We start from the raw sequence: 17,095 nt of genomic DNA on the forward strand, positions 1-17,095 counted from the left end.
AAATATGTATATTTCTTAGTGTTAAATCTATTCTAACCAGGCCTAAATGAGTCCAATAGGGATGTACTCAACTAAGAATCTCTGTCAGAGTTCATTTTACAGTTTACATTTAGCTGTTTAAGGTAAATTCTTCAATAGAATATGTGTAAACCCCCTGTCAAATGTTTTTGACAGGCCCCTGTAGAATGTTTTTGTCATTTTAGTATTTGAATTCCATTTGAAATATATATGATATCAGAATAAAAAGGCTGAACCCAAGGTCCCTAAACTTGCTCTTGTGGGGGTTTAGTTTACTGTGAAGTGTATTGTACAAATGTTTGTAAAATGTGCAAATTTGATTGAACACCCTGGGTATAGCAGGTACTAGGGTTGTTAAAATTAAGTCAACAGACAGCAACATGTCCGTGTCTTGTACAACCACAGACAAAATGAACTGAAAGAGACAAAAAAAAATCAAGTTCTAATGGCAGTTAGATAAACAAGAGAAACAATAAATGTATCTGTGTAACAAATAATTAAAATTAATAGTTAAACAAATTGCATTGGTCCATACATTCCATGTTTACACTGGCTTGGAAGCAGACCAGACTGTTAATGTGTTTCATGAGGTGTTGAAAAGCAAGAGTAAAAGGGTGTTATTATCACCCTTTGAAAAGAGGAGAAAGGTTACTTTTACAGGAGAGCTTCTGCTGCCCCCGGTGGACAAACCTGGTAAAGGATTCTAAACCGCACAATATTTCACCTCCAACTTCAATGAATTATTTAAATCATCACTGAATCTCTGCATTTATATTGTTTGTATAGTAAATAAATAAATGTTATGCATTCATAAGAGATGGACAATGATTTAACTTTAATGCAAAAGCAACCAAATTCATAACATATACCTTGTACTACACGTGACCTCATTCATTTTTATTCAAACTTTTGTATCACTACTTTGGAAATTCAACTGAGAAACTATGACACATATTCAAGGACTAGGACATACATTCAAAATGTGTTCAGACATTGAGACAGATTGTGTTATCTGATGGAACGGCATTGATGAACACTTGCAGATTCTTGGAGTGACAAGTGTTTCTTCTTATTGTATGCATCAGCTATCCAATCATTCGTCAAGCTTCTAGGAGCAAGTCTGTCAGGAATTACTGCTGCATGATTATCCCTATCATAAGCAAATTATTGGTATTCAGAAATGTTGATGTTCCATGAAGGATTGTCTATTGTCAGTGTGTTACTGCCTCAGCATTACACTCATTCATTTCTACTGGGAATGTTGGTAATTTACAAATCTAGGCATTTTCTTGTGTGCTAATTGTAAGTCATTCTGGATAAGACATTGTAAGCTTCTATAAATGAGTTCTGAAGAAAGATAGCACTTGAAATGGTTTCTGCAGTGATCATGAAGATAAATGTTACAAGGCACAATTGTCATGCTTACTTTAAGCATGACAATAATCTGGGGGCGACATGGCTCAGGCTGTAAGAGCAGTCGTCTGGCAGTCGGAGGTTCGATCCCCCGGTGATTCGATCCCCCGCCCGGGCTGTGTCGAAGTGTCCCTGAGCAAGACACCTAACCCCCAAATGCTCCTGGTAAGTGCCTTGCATGGCAGCCAATCGCCATCGGTGTGTTTGTGTATGAATGGGTGAATGAGAAGCATCGATTGTACAGTGCTTTGGATAAAGGCGCTATATAAATGCCAACCATTAATAACTAGCATGAAACCCTGGACAGCCCATAAGAACACAGGAAAAGCCAAATAAACTCCATGGCTTTCAACCTTTCTGATGCTTCTAATGCTAGGGCTATTCAGCATGAATTTCATTACAGAGAAAATAAGCGACATACTCAAAAACTGCTGTCAGAAGTGTGATTTAGGGTGAACCTGTATTTGAACTTGGTGGCTTTAATCTTTTCTAATGCATCTTAAGCTGGAGTGTTGTGGACTCCAGTTGGAGACCAGAATACTCCTGGACAACAAATGTTGCAATCGCCTCGAGTCCAGGGCCTCATTCCTTTGTTCTTATTGGCTTTCCCAGCTATTGTGCCTGTAGTAATTTGGTAGATGACAAGAAGCTGTCACTACCTACTTAGCACGATAGTTTGGGCACACTTTTTAACATACACTGTTCAATGGGATCATTAAAATATGTATAAACTTATTACACAGTTATTGTTGTTCACCATTATTGTGTATTTCAACATTTACATACAAAGGCCACTGTTAATTGCATCATCACTGTAGTTTTTGGGTACATACTTGTCATGATTTTAGCAGCACCACAGATAGAAAAGAAAACAGTAGCAGTTCCAACAGGCCGATGCGGAATGGCGCAATGCTGCCATGGTAACCATTCGGCCCTGCAGTGGAAAAGAGGCTCTTGACTGTCATTGGCACGACCCAAGTCCTCATGCTGTCACACGCCAATAACAAACTCTAAAGGCTCCTAAAAGGTTCCTACAGAGATGATCCAATATGGATGTAAATTCACTCAAATTACAGGTGTCAGTCAGCACTTTAATCTCATATTCATGTTGCACCACTGTCCAAATAGTTACTACGTTTTATATTTTAGTCATTTGGCAGACGCTTTTAATCCAAAGCGACTTACAAGTGCATAGGTTCTTCCACAAGTCAAAGCATCACATCCATAACTAGGAAAATGCATAGGAAAAAGTCATAGGAAATAGTTAAAGTCAACACTGTATTAAGTTATGTATTCAGAGCCTGATAGCTCTATCAATCATTGATGTTGTGACACTGTTATCTGAATTTTCAGATCTGGCGTTTATCATGTTTTGCGATTAATCTCTTCATATGAAGAACTACAAGTATGCATAGGCTATTTTTTAAGCCTTTTTCAGCTTTATTGGACAGTATATAGTATAGAGAGACAGGAAGAATGGGAGCGAGAGAGAGGGGAAGACATGCGACAAATGTCGGACAGTCGGATTCGAACCGCCGACGTCGCGGCTCGCAATGAGCATGCAGTCAGTGCTCTACAGGCTGCGCCACCGAGACACCCCATGCATAGGCTATTTGCTCTATCTACCATTTTCAAATAACTCAATGCACTATTGACACTCCTTTGTCAAAGGTCCATGTGTACCCCAAAATACTGGCTCTAATAAAAGTCATAATGACAATACAGTCATGACAAATATGTAGGATCAAATCTTGTCAAAGTATATGACAATGGAAAATGTATATATAAACATTGAAGTAACAAGCAGATCAGTAGCTGGAGTTGACCACTGATGGACACCAATACCTGGAGAAAACCATCCAGCTGTAATTGAAAGAAATTGGAATTAATATGTGGAAGGTAGTTGACTCTTATCAAACTGTTAATCCAGGTTCAGCTGTCCTTTATTACTGTAAGACAAATCAGACCAGAGCATTTCACTGGATAAATGTGTCCCTGTGCCCTGTTTTTTCACAGTAGGCTCCAGAATTATTGGCACCCCTCACTGACACATAAAATAGGTAAAAAAAATAAAAAAAGTTACTGAGATAAACTCTAAATGCTGTGAAAAATACTTCACCTTATTAATGTTTCAATGGGGGCGGCACGGATGGTGCAGTGGGTAGCACTGCCACCTCACAGCAGGGAGGTCCTGGTTCGAATCCTGGTCGGCCAGGGCATCTCTGTGTGGAGTCTGCATGTTCTCTCCGTGTTTGTGTGGGTTTCCTCCAGGTACTCCGGTTTCCTCCCACAGTCCAAAGACACGCAGGTTAGGCTGATTGGAGAGCCTAAATTGCCCATAGGTATGAGTGTGTGAGTGAATGGTGTGTGTGACCTGCGATGGACTGTCCAGGGTGTATTCCAGCCTTTCGCCCAATGTATGTATGTATCACCCCCTACTCGACCCAGCTCCTGGTCCAAGCGATGGTTCTGTCCCACCTGGACTACTGCAATTCCCTCTTGGCTGGCCTCCCAGCGTCCGCCATCAGACCCCTCCAACTCATCCAGAATGCAGCAGCTGGTCTGGTCTTCAACCTTCCCAAATACTCACACGTCACCCCCCTGCTTACTTCCCTCCACTGGCTGCCTGTCATGGCTCGCATCAAATTCAAAACACTGGTGCTAGCCTTCCAAGCAGTTAAAGGGTCTTCCCCAGCTTATCTACAAAAAATCATCAGACCCTACACCCCTGCCAGACCTCTTCGTTCAGCCACAGGCCGCTTGGCACCTCCCCCTCTCCGAACCTCCACCTCACGCTCACGATTACTGTCTGTTCTGGCTCCACGGTGGTGGAACGAACTCCCCGTTGAGGTCAGAACTGTTGAATCTCTCCCCACCTTCAAGTGCAAGCTGAAGACACACCTCTTCAAGCAGCACCTCTCCCCATCCCTCCCTACCTCCCTGTGAACCTTAATTGTTGTCTCTGTGACTTGCTTTGTGTATCGGTATTTTTAGTTGGCTAGGTAAGCAGTGTTTGGATAGTTAACTTTGGTCACTTTTGCTCTGTTTGTTTGTTTCTTTGTTCTCAAAAAAAAAAAAAAAGGCCCTCGTCCTTATCTTTGTTGTACAGGTAGCAGTTGAAATTGTACTTCCCTCTAGGGTCTTTCAGCGAACTTATCCCTGGTTATGGGTATGCACTTTGTTGTACGTCGCTCTGGATAAGAGTGTCTGCGAAATGCCAATAATGTAATGTAATGTAATGTATGTTGGGATAGGCGTCAGCCCCCCTCTATGCAGAGCCTTGGAAGATCCTTCACATTCTTGGGTGTGCGCTTATCAACTGCCCTCTTCAGTTCAGCCCGCAGGTTTGTGATTGGATTGAGGTCTGGTGCCTGAGATAGTGATTGCACAATGTAGATTTTGTTGTCATGGAACCATTTCTGCCTGGATTTTGGGTTTGGGTCATTGTCTTGCTGGAAAGTCCACCTAAAGCCGAGTCTCAGCCTTGGTAGAGCAGAGGTGCACAACTCCGGTCCTGGAGGTCTGGTCTGCGAGTTGATTTTGTTGGGAATGTACCTTCATTTCTTTTTCTGACCGCTCTAGAAACTATGATGGTTCAATTCTGTACTTGAGCATAGTAAAATCTTTAGGATACACTAGCAGTCTGCAGCTGTAGTTGGTGCATATACAAATGTCTGATCAAGACACTATTTAGCTAATTAAATCATTAAGAGCAGAAGTTGGCGCAAGAAGTTGCTGTGCACCCCTGTGGAAGTGGCAACCAAATTGTCAGATACTTGGTGGAATCCATTATACCATTGCATTGGTTTTTAACCAATGCCCCTGGACCTCTGGAATTAAAACAACCCCAAACAGCCACCGCCATATTTCACCGTAGGTATGACGTACATAATAGGCTAATGCACATATATTGTAAGGTGATAGATTGACCTAGGCATTGGGATTTAGAGATCAACTAAAATAATTAAAATAAATAAAGTAGCATCCATATGATATGGTTATCACAATAATCACTGTGATAACCTATTAAATATTTGTTTATGGTCATGTAAATAGAAAATGGCTATTTTTGTGAAGAAAGAGGTCAGGGCACATATCTTTCTAATCCACTTATAAGGGAAAATAATGAATTATAATGCAAGTTATTTTAGCCAGTGTTATGCAACTGTAGCCTAGATTTTCATGTTGAGCAAGTTTCCATCAAATCATTGAACAAAAAAAACAGTAACAGAACGTAAAAGGTTGTTTAGTTCAACTTACATGGATACCAGATCAATCATTTGAAATGTCATCTTTATCATTTGCACAGCCAATTCAAAAACAGAACTCTGCTTTCAAAAATATTATCATCTGTAATTCTACTGGGTGAATGTATTAATAAATACAATATCCCTGGTTTTTACAATACAATTGTCGTGTTGTCCAAAAACTGGTGCAACAAAATGCAACTGTTGCCCTAAAATATCGTTTTTTCCGATAGGACGGTGCTTTCATTCTTTCGTCATCGCGTTAGGAAAGGGACGTTACGTTACATGTCGGAGGGCTGTGCGTGTGATACCCACATTACCCAGAAAATCAGCACGGCGCATCTCGTCTCTGTCCGTCTAGTGAGCTGGAGAAAACATCGTCGAGAAACCAATGTGCGACGCTGCTAACTAGTATATTTCACCATGCGGACGAGGTGCTAGAGCTTAGGAACGCTGTCAGCTGTTCTTCTACTGAACATCATTTAGGGTGCGAGGAAGATATTCCCGGGTCACCGCCTTCAACCACTCAGGTGCATAAAACAGCTGACAAAGGATGGAATTCAAGCAGCTGGTTGACACAGCCGAGAAATGGTGCTCCGGCAACCCATTTGATCTCATTTTCGCGGAGGAGATAGACGAGAGGCGGTTGGATTTCTATGCAGAGCCGGGGATCTCGTTCTACGTCCTGTGCCCCGATAATATGAATGGCGGTACTGACAATTTTGTAAGTATGACAAAACTGTATATGCGAGTGGTTTGCAAGCGTGTGCGATGGGGAAGGGGTGTTGACGTGTCGGGCATGAGTTCTTGGTCCAAAGGATCCAATAAGATGCGCGAATGGATCCATTTGCTTTATGGCGAATGTAATGATGTCATACATTGGGTAACCGCAGTTTGGTGCACCCACTGTAGCTTGCCGCTGCTTTACGATAATGTCCTCAGCACATTATTATTATTATGATTCATGTTTTTTAAATTAAACATCTTAACATATGATCATTTTTATGTTTACTTTTCTCAAACCGATTTCTCTCAATGTTTTCTGCGCGCATGCTGGTCCTGCAAAGCAGAGGGCGGAGGGTGTGGGAGCTGTATGCTGCCGTATCCATTTTCAGACTCGTTGGTCTCCTGAGAGATAATACATTATGTCAGCAGGAGAGCCTGAAAGCCAGCGCAATTCCTACAGTCTTCAGCATTCCTTCTAGGTTCTGTCAGGCTGACATCTGCACAGAGGTTTATTAAGTATTTGTCATTTCACAATTCAGTGTACTTAATATGTCTACTCCTTTTGCACACTGTGATACCATTCAGGTGTCTAGCTCAACTTTTGGGCTGTTTGCAAGAAAGACATAATTCACCACAAAGCTGCTATAACTTCAATGATCTTTAGCACCATGTCTGACTTCATCCGTGGTTTACAAATAATTTATGCATTTTTAATGATATCATGAATGTGAGTGTGCACAAAACCATTGTATCCATCATAACAGTTTGATGTACATATTATGATTAATTAATTGTCTTCCTCTAGGGTCAAAGTCAGTCCATTCAATTTTATTTAGTGTGGCACCATTTCTTGAGCTCTTCTCAAAATGCAAAACAGAAAAAGAATCATGGAAAACAAAGTAGAAATGATCAATGGGGTGCTTCTGCAGTGTTAATAATTCCGCTGCCCTTAATATCCAAAAAATTAGTACATAAAATAATGTCATAATTGTCACACAGACTGTTGTTTTTGGTGTCATTTTCACCCAGATCCATTCATAACATTCTTACTTATTCTATTCTAAAAGAAGCTGGAGAGAAGGCACTGCCTCAGCCCCACCCAACAATGGCATTATTACTCTGTGTTACCACACATAGGAGCTAACAGAATGACCCAACAATGGCATAATTACTTTGCGTTACCACAGATAGGAGCTAACAGAATGACCCAACAATGGCATAATTACTCTGTGTTACCACAGATAGGAGCTAACAGAATGACCCAACAATGGTATGATTACTCTGTGTTACCACAGATAGGAGCTAACAGAATGACCCAACAATGGCATAATTCTTCTGCGTTACCACAGATAGGAGCTAACAGAATGACCCAACAATGGCATAATTTTTCTGCGCGACCATTACATTACATTACATTACATGTTTACCGTGACCCAACAATGGCATAATTACTCTGTGTTACCACAGAATATTTTTTAGGATGGGAACCTTACATGATGCAGCAGTAAAGCAAAATAGCAACAGAACTCAATCCAGGAAAAGCAGTCTAAAGCAAACGCCTGCTAGACTATGAGCCTCTATTAATGAAGTCATATTAACAGGGAGGAGTGAAAGATGGGGAGTGTTGGAATGCAGTGTTCAGCATCCCTACGCTTGGTGGGGAGCAGGATGCATTCAGGGACCCGTGTTGCTGATTTTAGCCAAATACAATGGGTGAGGCTTTTTGGCTTTTGTGCATCTGCCCCACCGATGCATCCGAGCTGACCGCTCAGGATCAGGTTCGCTGTGATGTCGCCACACAGGCATTGTGATGTCACTAGTTTTTCCTTCCGTTTGTATGTGAGCACTCAAAAGTGTGCTACATAGTGGGGTGAGAATGCACTACTCTGCCACTGTGTGCACAGTGCCTAACCACTGAACCCCAGCATATATGACATGGTACATGCACATCACTTGTGGTTCTGGAGTAGATTTGTGGTTCAAAGACCTTGCTGAATGACCCTGTGACAATCGTGGGGCCACTCCAGCGTCGTTTCCTGACCGGACCGCGACGAGGATGACCTGCAGCCGTGCTCTGAGCGAATGCACAGCCAGACACAGGCACGGCCAGCCTACATTACCCTGCCACCGCTCATCCCAAGGGCAGGAACCATCACCCAAAAATAACTCCCTGCAACGGCGAGGTCTGAGGAGCGTGAGTGTGTTGTGTGTGTGTGTGTGTGGGGGGGGGGGGTCCAGTTACTGAAGCCAGATCAATACTGATATGAGCAGGCCAGCATGTCAACCCTCTCAGACCTGGAGTGGTCCCCACCCGCTACCCGGCAGGGAAATACAAATAACAGGCTGCAGTGACAGTAGATAACATTGCAATGGTGTGGTAGGGTGGGGTTTGGGGGGTTGGCGCCTGGAGATGTATTGCAAATGTCTGATTTGGTCTTTTTACATCTTTGGCTAGAATGTCTCAGCAGATTCAGATGGATGTGTACAGTAGCTAGGAAAGGTATTCCTGTATTCCTAGCCTTGCGTTGTCATCATTGTCACAATGACACAAAAGGAGTTGCAGGGCAGCCAATAGGAATGTGGGACAGGCCTCAACTTCCCGTTTTAGAAAAGGCCAAAACATAAATCCACCTGCCTTGTACACCCCTGCTGCAAAAGTTCTGGACTGTCATCTCAATGCACTTGGCAAGTGCAGTGTAGCTAATCCAAAATGAAATGTTCCCTCAATGTCTTCTCAAGATTGTCATTGTCCCATACCCCAGAGTCTGTTATTATCCTGAACTGTCAATCAATGACAGTGACAGATCTGGGCAAAGTAAAGGAAATATGTGCCAGCCTCACAGATAACAAAGAAAGAAACAAAGAATCGTTTACACCTATGCAACATCATTTCAGCAAATCCATTTCAATGGGCCCGACAATGATAGTATGAACATATTATTTGTTAGCAAACTGGTTATACTGGTTTCAGAAAGGCTGAATCGTTGTTGTTTTTCTGTTTCTTTTATTTATTTATTGAACAGTGCAATTTATGCCTGTAGCTAAAAGCATGATTAGTCCGCTATGTAGTCTGCTATCTAAGTCAGTGTATATGAAGCCATCAGTGTCTCCAGGTCTGCTTTTACGAGGCTATTAACTCCGCAAGTGCCCTTTGTGGTACCCGTATACAGTAGGTCATGTCTGAATTTGCACATGCAGCTGTTGAGTACTGATGAAAAATTTTAGGCCATAGTGATTACTTTTTATCTCTGATGCCAGCAGCTTGTATTTGGAGAGTAGACGAGGTGAAGTCACACATTGCATTGTAATGTAAACCTTAATGTACCTCCATGTGAAATTGCTCTGGGCCCGAGGGATCACTCTGTGAGTGGAGGGAGGCTGACTCAGGAGGCTTTACGAGCTGGAAAATGTGCTGAGCTGCCATATGCTGTCAGTCACTGACTCGTGCGAGTCAAACAAAAGGTTTCCCTTTCTTTAGAACAACTCTACAATTGGTCTAAGCGTAGATGGTTACGTTTTAGTTCTTGCCCAGTCTGAGGCTCCTGGAGCTTTGTCATCCTATCACAACCAGCAGCTCAGGAGCTTTTAATCCAGCCCCCATGCATCCACCAATCAAGGCATGTCTCATCACTACTGACACTAGGCGGTGCCATTGTACTTCATGTCATCCAGTTTCAGGGAATGTTGACATTTTTCTCAAGGTAAAGTACCACTAAGATATAGGAGTTTTATTAAATTTCTGTAACATTGCATGTTGCAAGAGCTATGGATGGAATAGTTACTTTTGAATGTGATCCAGAACAGAGTAGCACACTTCTATTTCAAGGGTTTGCCTTATCTGAGAGTGAAACAGTCTGGGGAGTTATTTGTTTTATCTGAGCCACCATTATCACCCTTTGAAATGGCTATTAACAGTGAAATTGAAAAGGGTATTTCTTCTTCTGGCAAAGAATTAATATGACAAATAATACTGATTAATAAATACATTACTCCAGTGTACGTACAGTATATGAATGATGATACTTCTGGTTGCTGTTGACTTCTGTGCAGGTTTCTGTAGGCCCTCTGATAATACTTAATTAGTTTCTTGTCTTTGTGCACATCCATTTCCATTCATACTAGTGAAATGAAACCAACTGCACTTTGACACCATAGGCTGCTATCATTAAAGTGCCTTAAAATAGCCCTTTGTGATTTAAGACTGATGTCACTTCTGAACCAGATGCACTTTGCAGGAATGAGTGAGTAGCTGACCAACAGAACAAAAGCAACACTAAAAAGGCCGGTCAATGTCATTTTATATGAGCTCACTGGTGATTTGGTGGCTCATTGGTGGAAAACGTTGGTCTATGAAATACTGTTTGTGCGACAACAGCCTATGTGCAGATAAAACAGCCTAAAAAATAACTAAATTATGAATCTGTGTTTGATCTGTTGGTGGGAGGGGTAAAAGCGACCATCTATTGATTGGACAGAAGTGAGTGTCAGTCAGTTGTGATGCGAGTTGTGTGGTGTCTGTCCCCCTCAGCACGTGTGGAGCGAGAGTGAAGACTGCCTGCCATTCCTGCAGCTGGCCCAAGACTACATCTCCTCCTGTGGGAAGAAAACTCTACTGGAGATTCTGGACAAGGTCTTCCGATCCTTCCGGCCTGTGAGTGCAACAGTGTTGCATGGCTCAGAGCAACACAAAGAATCTGCACAAGACCACCTGTTTTTCTCTTACATGACTGCAGTGTGTTCACAGCGGATTCCCTTTCTCTCTGACTAACTGCACTGGACTAACAGGCTTAAATGAAGACTGGGACATCTGATACAGTTGTGACTGTAACTCCAGGTCTAATTCTGTTCAAGATTTAGACCTAGAGTTACAGTCACTAATCAAACGGACAAGCTGGCCTGAGTAGTATGAGATCTGACCTCTGATGGTGATGGTGGTGATGAAGGTTGAGTGACAATGACAGGTGATTGCCGTAACTGCTGTCCCTCCTCCGCAGCTCCTGGGTCTTCCTGACATCGATGACGAGACCTTTGAGGAGTACCACGCAGACGTGGAGGAGGAGCCTGAGGCCGACCACCAGCAGATGGGCGTCAGCCAACAGTAACGCCTTCCAGCAGGGCCAAGGGAGGCAGAGAGAACCTCCACTGCCCTCCTATACTCCTCTACACACACACACACGCGCATACACATACACACACACACACACGTACACACACACGCACACAGGACAGCCAGCTGAACTGCACCACATTACCCTTTAACTGCTCAACAGCTAAGCTTTCCAAAGTAGTACCCTCTCAATAGGCTTCTTAATACCACTGCCCATCTTCCCAACAAACAAAGAATATTGTCAGAGGAACAGTCCATGCAATTAAGCCCCACCTCCACACATATACAGTATCCACACACATCTCCCGCTGTAGACCAGTTTCTTATTTTATCTGATATTGTTTTGTTTTGGGCTTTTTTTCCCCAAAAAGGTTGAATGTATTGAAGTGACTGTGACCACTGCTCAGCACTGATTGGTTGGATTGCTGTTTTTCTTGTGTTCAGGAGAGGGCAGTGAACCAGCGGCGATGGGAGAGAACCGTAGCAATGATAGGACTGGCCAAAGTGTGTCACAGGCAGCAAAGTCCCAACATGTCGTAATGCAATGTTATCCCATCCGAGGCTGCGCATTGAGGATCTGTCATGTCATGGAGATTTATTTCTGTCCATTAAAAATAGCTTTTTCACGTCTTAGGGATGAAACTAATGCATATGCGTATGTGCTTGTGGGCTTGAAGACACATGCATGGCAATAAATCTCTTTGATCTTTGAAGTGAATTGAAACAACACGCTTAATTTAATCTCACAAGGAAGGAATTTCATCAGGTTCAAGTTTTTAGTTCCTTGAAATACTTTCATTTATGATAATTGGAAGTGTATTGATTAGATTTTTTTTTAATGAGAAGCTTTTTTCAAGGAATTTCTTCAATCTCCAAGATTCAGAGAACTTAAAAGTTAATGGCGCGCAATTATCATTAATTACAGGGACAGTATATAATAGCGTATGATTATAACACCTCTGCCTCCGCTACACCTAGCTTCACAGCCCCCGCTACACCTCCCGTGATGCTTCAGAAATAATAAGAGCATTGATACCACAGCTTTAATCAATAAAGGATATCAGAGCATTTCATGGAGAGGGGGTAATTTGTCTCATTCACCATCATGATGAGGTACCCTCGTGGGTGAGGTGTGGCAGCCATTTTGTTCCAGAAGTCTCGGCACCTCACATGCTGTGAAGAAGAAGTGTTTAATTAGACACTTGGAACACTTTGATTAGGAGGGGTGGTGAGGAGAGGCCAAAATGAGAAAGGCAGAACATTTTGGGGGGGTGGGAATCAGACAGTTGGTTAAGGAGCTGTGCTTTTAGCTCAAGTGTTGCTGGTATGCTGTTGTACCATTGGGCAAAAAAAATGACTAATTGCTTCTGTATGCATTTAGCACTAGGTTGCCCTGATTAAGGCCAACTGCTGTGCAAATAGATTGCAAAATGTCATTTTGGCTGACAATGTTACACACCCATTCTGTTTACAAAAAACCGTCAAGGGGACTTTTCCAACCTCCCCTCCCCTGTATTCCCCTTTTCTCGAATTTGGAAGTGGCAAGTGTACAATACAGTCTTGTACAGGGAGAACTACAGCTGAGGCGTCTGCATTCCGATAATACTATGCTTTCCACACAACAATCCAGAGGATGAGTGTATGACAGGACAGAGCTAGCACCAATGAACAAGAGGAAAACCTTTTAGGCTCCTGTATATTAGCTATGCAGCAGTAATCTGGGGAACACCGGCCCATTTAAGCCCTGTGTATGCTGACGGGATGAAGCCGACTGTGTCCTGCTGCTTTGGACTCTCAGCTCATGATGTAGCCCAGACTGTCTCAGCCTAACGTACTTAACTGTGCATTACTCCATTAGGTCTGTTCACACTCAGGTGCTGTGAAAAGGCCTGGAATGCAGACTTTCTTACTGAAGGACAGAGATTACAGTGGGGGGAGAGATGTTGTTGGTGCCACTCGACTCCTCAGTCAGGGTCTTTATCCTCTTTGTGCACCTGGAGAAGCACTGGAGTGGTAAAACAAAGGGGGACGGATGCTCTTGATACGGTAAAAAGAGTGTGATTGTATGAGTTTATGAACTAGAGAGGGCTGCGTTATTTCATTGAATTAATGTGTGTGCTTTCATAAGTTTTCAAGGAAATCCCCAGATACATCATTTCATGGAAACTTTCACATCCACAGACCCACAGTCTTGGTGGTTTTCCCATGTTTTTTCCCAACACTACAACAGTAGGATGGAGTAATGATGTTGGTTTAAATCTGGTTTTTAATGCTGTTTGTTCACCATTTGTCCCAATTGGCTCAGGGATGAATGACAGTTGTTCAGAATTCTTTGTGGAGAATCTGAACAAAATGATGTCATTATTATTAATATCTCATGTTCAGTTCTAAGACTTAATTAATTTGAGCAAGGTGCTGTCAACAGAGGTGCATTGCTGTGTGAGTGTGGATAGATGACCCATGGCTTTAGATCAGGGAAATACCTACTATAGGTTTTGTTCCCCATGAGTCACATATAACATATTCAAAAGGTTAAAAGCAGGTTGGCTTGTAGAGAACATTACAGTGAATGCTATATCCATACTGTAGAAAGAAATAAACCTCACAGCAACTACTGCAGGAGACTTCTGGTAGTAGCACTGATTTGTTCCATGAAGCTCCTTATTTTAATTACCATAATGTATTGGCAGACACCTTTATCAAGGATGACTTGCATAGCTTATTTTACACATTTAATCATGTGATCCATACAGGCAATTCTGTACTTTACTCAAATGGAAATGGTACCACCGTCACCTGGGATTTGCTATCTGAGACGCTATCTCACTTCTAGCCAGGGCAAGGTCAGCCTTTAACACTGTTGGGAAAAGGCTGTTTTCACAATTTACAGTGACAGACTCCTTCATCCTAGCTTTTCTGTTCTGTCTGTACTGTAATTGGTGTATTAGAGCCCAGCTATAGCACAATACACGGTTTATTTGCTTTAATTTAATGTGGAGTGAGGGAGGCAGGAGTTGTTGGGTATAATATTTTGTTGGTGTGTAGAAGTTTATGTACCCGTTATTTTCTCCTGTTTCCTCTGTCTTGTTTACAACTACAGGCAGAGCTTTATGCTTGCCATGGTCAGCAACCATAAAGCAACCATAAACCTGTAATCATCAAAAATCAGCAACCATAAACTAGTAACCATCAAAAATAGGCAACCATAAGCCAGTAACCATTAAAAATCAACCACTCAACTGAATATCCTGCTTCTTTGATGCTCTTCTGACAATAACCAACACCGCACAACTTGGCCTCCATACGAAACAGCAAGTACCCACAACATTTCTATAACATTGTAGCAACATTATTAATCATTGTAGCGCCACTGTGAGAGCTTTACATGTTAACTGGAGTCCAGCCTTAAACAAACCAACAAAAATAAAAAAAGCATCACCCATAGCTTAACTGAGCCACACTGTACACAGGGGAGTATATTTCAAAGCAGGGCAACACTGTGGACCCAGATGCAACCCATGGCCCAATAAAGTACTGTAGACCATGACATAACTATTAACCATATGTCAGTTTACGCATTATAATTGTGCAATCTTGATATGATGGCATAGCATTGTGGTAATGGCACAGCAATCTTGTAAGAACACTCTGTGTTAGCTGGGGGAGCACCTCACTGACAACTTCTGTGGATGTTGCTTGATCCTCCTGAACTTCCATGTTCTTAAAGTATCTCTTTAGCATTGGATTCCCTTTGATGCAGATTGGCTTCCTGTCAATGCCGGTGTACTGTAAACGTTAAAAAAAGGTTCATATCAATTGAAGTCTATTGTGAGATTTGTCAAAGCTGCTGTCTTTTGTTTATACTTCTTAATGTCTGAATTTCATCCAGTACAAAGCTGCTATCTTTCCATTTTTAATTTATTCCATTTTTGTTTCAGCGTAATCTCATGCTTTTGAGGTAGTTCTTTTTCATGAGTTTTTAATGAGCTTGTGTTATATTTTGTATTTTTCTTTTGCTTCTGAAATGTATGTTTTTACTGTTTATTTTTGCCCCCGTGTGTTTTATGTTTTATATTCCAATGTGTGTAAAATTCTGATTTAAAATATATGTTGAAATGATGTTAAAACTTTCTGCTTTTTGTTTGAAGACTCAACTCTTTGCTACCTGACAGAGAGAACTGTAGTTGCGGTGACAAGAACATGTTGTTCTAGCCACTAACGTGTCATTGCAAACCTTGCACTCTATGGTTTTGTTACTTTCTAGGGGAATCACAATGCTCTTAAAATGGCCTCTGCCCTAATTTAGGTCTCCATGCCAACCTGCTAATACACAGGATGACACACACACACACACACACAGAGTAACACCACTTTTTCGGTTGTGCCTAGCATCAAGCATCCCAAAATTCTGAAAGAATATCACAGGTTCAGTCATGGGGAAAACCAATAGTGACACAGGTCCTGTGGTAAAGATCATCAAATTATTAATAATATAACACATAGCACATGCTGTATGTCATTGGGCATTCCACATGACCAAATACGCCACAGATGCTTACAGCATATATTTTTTTACCCAAAATGATAGTTCTTTTTTTTGCCACCAGAGGGCAGTATTGACACTTTAATTTGAAAATAGTCCTGGCTTATTTTAGCCTCAATATGGAACTAGCTTTACTCAGGATAATTGGGATATTCCTTGTAAAAGTAATATGGCGACAGTGAATTAAAGAGTCCAGGCTACACCCACACATATATCTAATAGGTAATGAGAAATATTTGTGTAAAAATTTCAGTGCAAGGTGCATCAAAAATGTTGCATGTCGCTTTTCTGGAAGAACATGGTGTACCACAAACATACCTGTGTGTACCCTTTGTAATATAAACTGCATAGGGAGTAGCAGCTGTCATCCTCCCCCATCAACAGTCAAAATTGTGGTTTACTGCAAAAAGTAAGCGAACGTCTTGCCTTTCATTCACAGGTTTGCATTCTTAACCACTTCCTGTTTTTAATTATCCCTCCTTACCTCCACTTCAACAGATACCATGATCTACTGAAGCCCTAAGTTTTGAAATCTGAAAGCTATTGCCAAGCTCTATGAAGTTGATTGGTGGAATAATGTGTCTGTGATTTGAGAAATGTTGTCACACTGTGCAGAAGAATGCACCTCCAAGGGCATGTGAAAATTATCAAAAAGACCAGTACCAGCCACCATCAAAGCTCTCCAAAAGTATTAACTTAAATATACAGCATACTGATATATTGGTTGCATGACAGTAACTTTAATGGCGACTGTTAATTATGGATGTTTTTTCCCTTAAATATAGCCAGTCATATTTTTAGGCCTGCTGTTACACTCTCATCTGCTGTTGGGATTCCCTGGAAACAGAGAGTGTAGGGCCTTCTTCAACCAGTGGAGTTGCTTTTGATCAGGTGAGAGAAAGCCCATTGACTGAAATCCTCTCTCCCCAGCTGACTACAGCCAAATCTTCCCAAGGGATTACCACGGCCAGGGTTTGATTCCGGACAGTTGGGCAAGTTATTGCACCTAAGTGCATTTGCTGGATGAACTGATAAAGGGCT

At 41.9% G+C, this 17,095-nt stretch overlaps 2 protein-coding genes across 3 annotated transcripts in view; both read left to right on the plus strand.

Moving 5' to 3' along the window:
• Positions 1-5,973: 5,973 nt before the first annotated feature.
• Positions 5,974-15,638, plus strand: mturn (maturin, neural progenitor differentiation regulator homolog (Xenopus)). 2 transcript variants are annotated; one of them, XM_061253583.1, is made up of 4 exons: positions 5,974-6,402; positions 10,933-11,055; positions 11,399-11,502; positions 11,956-15,638. In XM_061253583.1, exons 1-4 carry the CDS (start codon positions 6,232-6,234, stop codon positions 11,966-11,968), a joined length of 411 nt encoding a protein of 136 aa, XP_061109567.1. In that variant the 5' UTR covers positions 5,974-6,231; the 3' UTR covers positions 11,969-15,638. The 2 variants fall into 2 exon arrangements, with proteins under 2 accessions (XP_061109567.1, XP_061109568.1); XM_061253584.1 differs by having other exon boundaries at positions 5,981-6,402; positions 11,399-15,638.
• Positions 15,639-15,773: 135 nt separating this feature from the next.
• LOC133136259 (E3 ubiquitin-protein ligase znrf2-like) overlaps positions 15,774-17,095 on the plus strand; it is a 35,717-nt gene continuing 34,395 nt past the window's right edge. Inside the window, exon 1 of the mRNA XM_061253581.1 lies at positions 15,774-16,945. The gene's annotated coding sequence lies outside the window, so the exon portion shown is untranslated. The remainder of the gene's footprint in view (positions 16,946-17,095) is intronic.

This window comes from Conger conger, chromosome 9, assembly GCF_963514075.1.
Source record: "Conger conger chromosome 9, fConCon1.1, whole genome shotgun sequence".
NCBI lineage: Eukaryota > Metazoa > Chordata > Actinopteri > Anguilliformes > Congridae > Conger > Conger conger.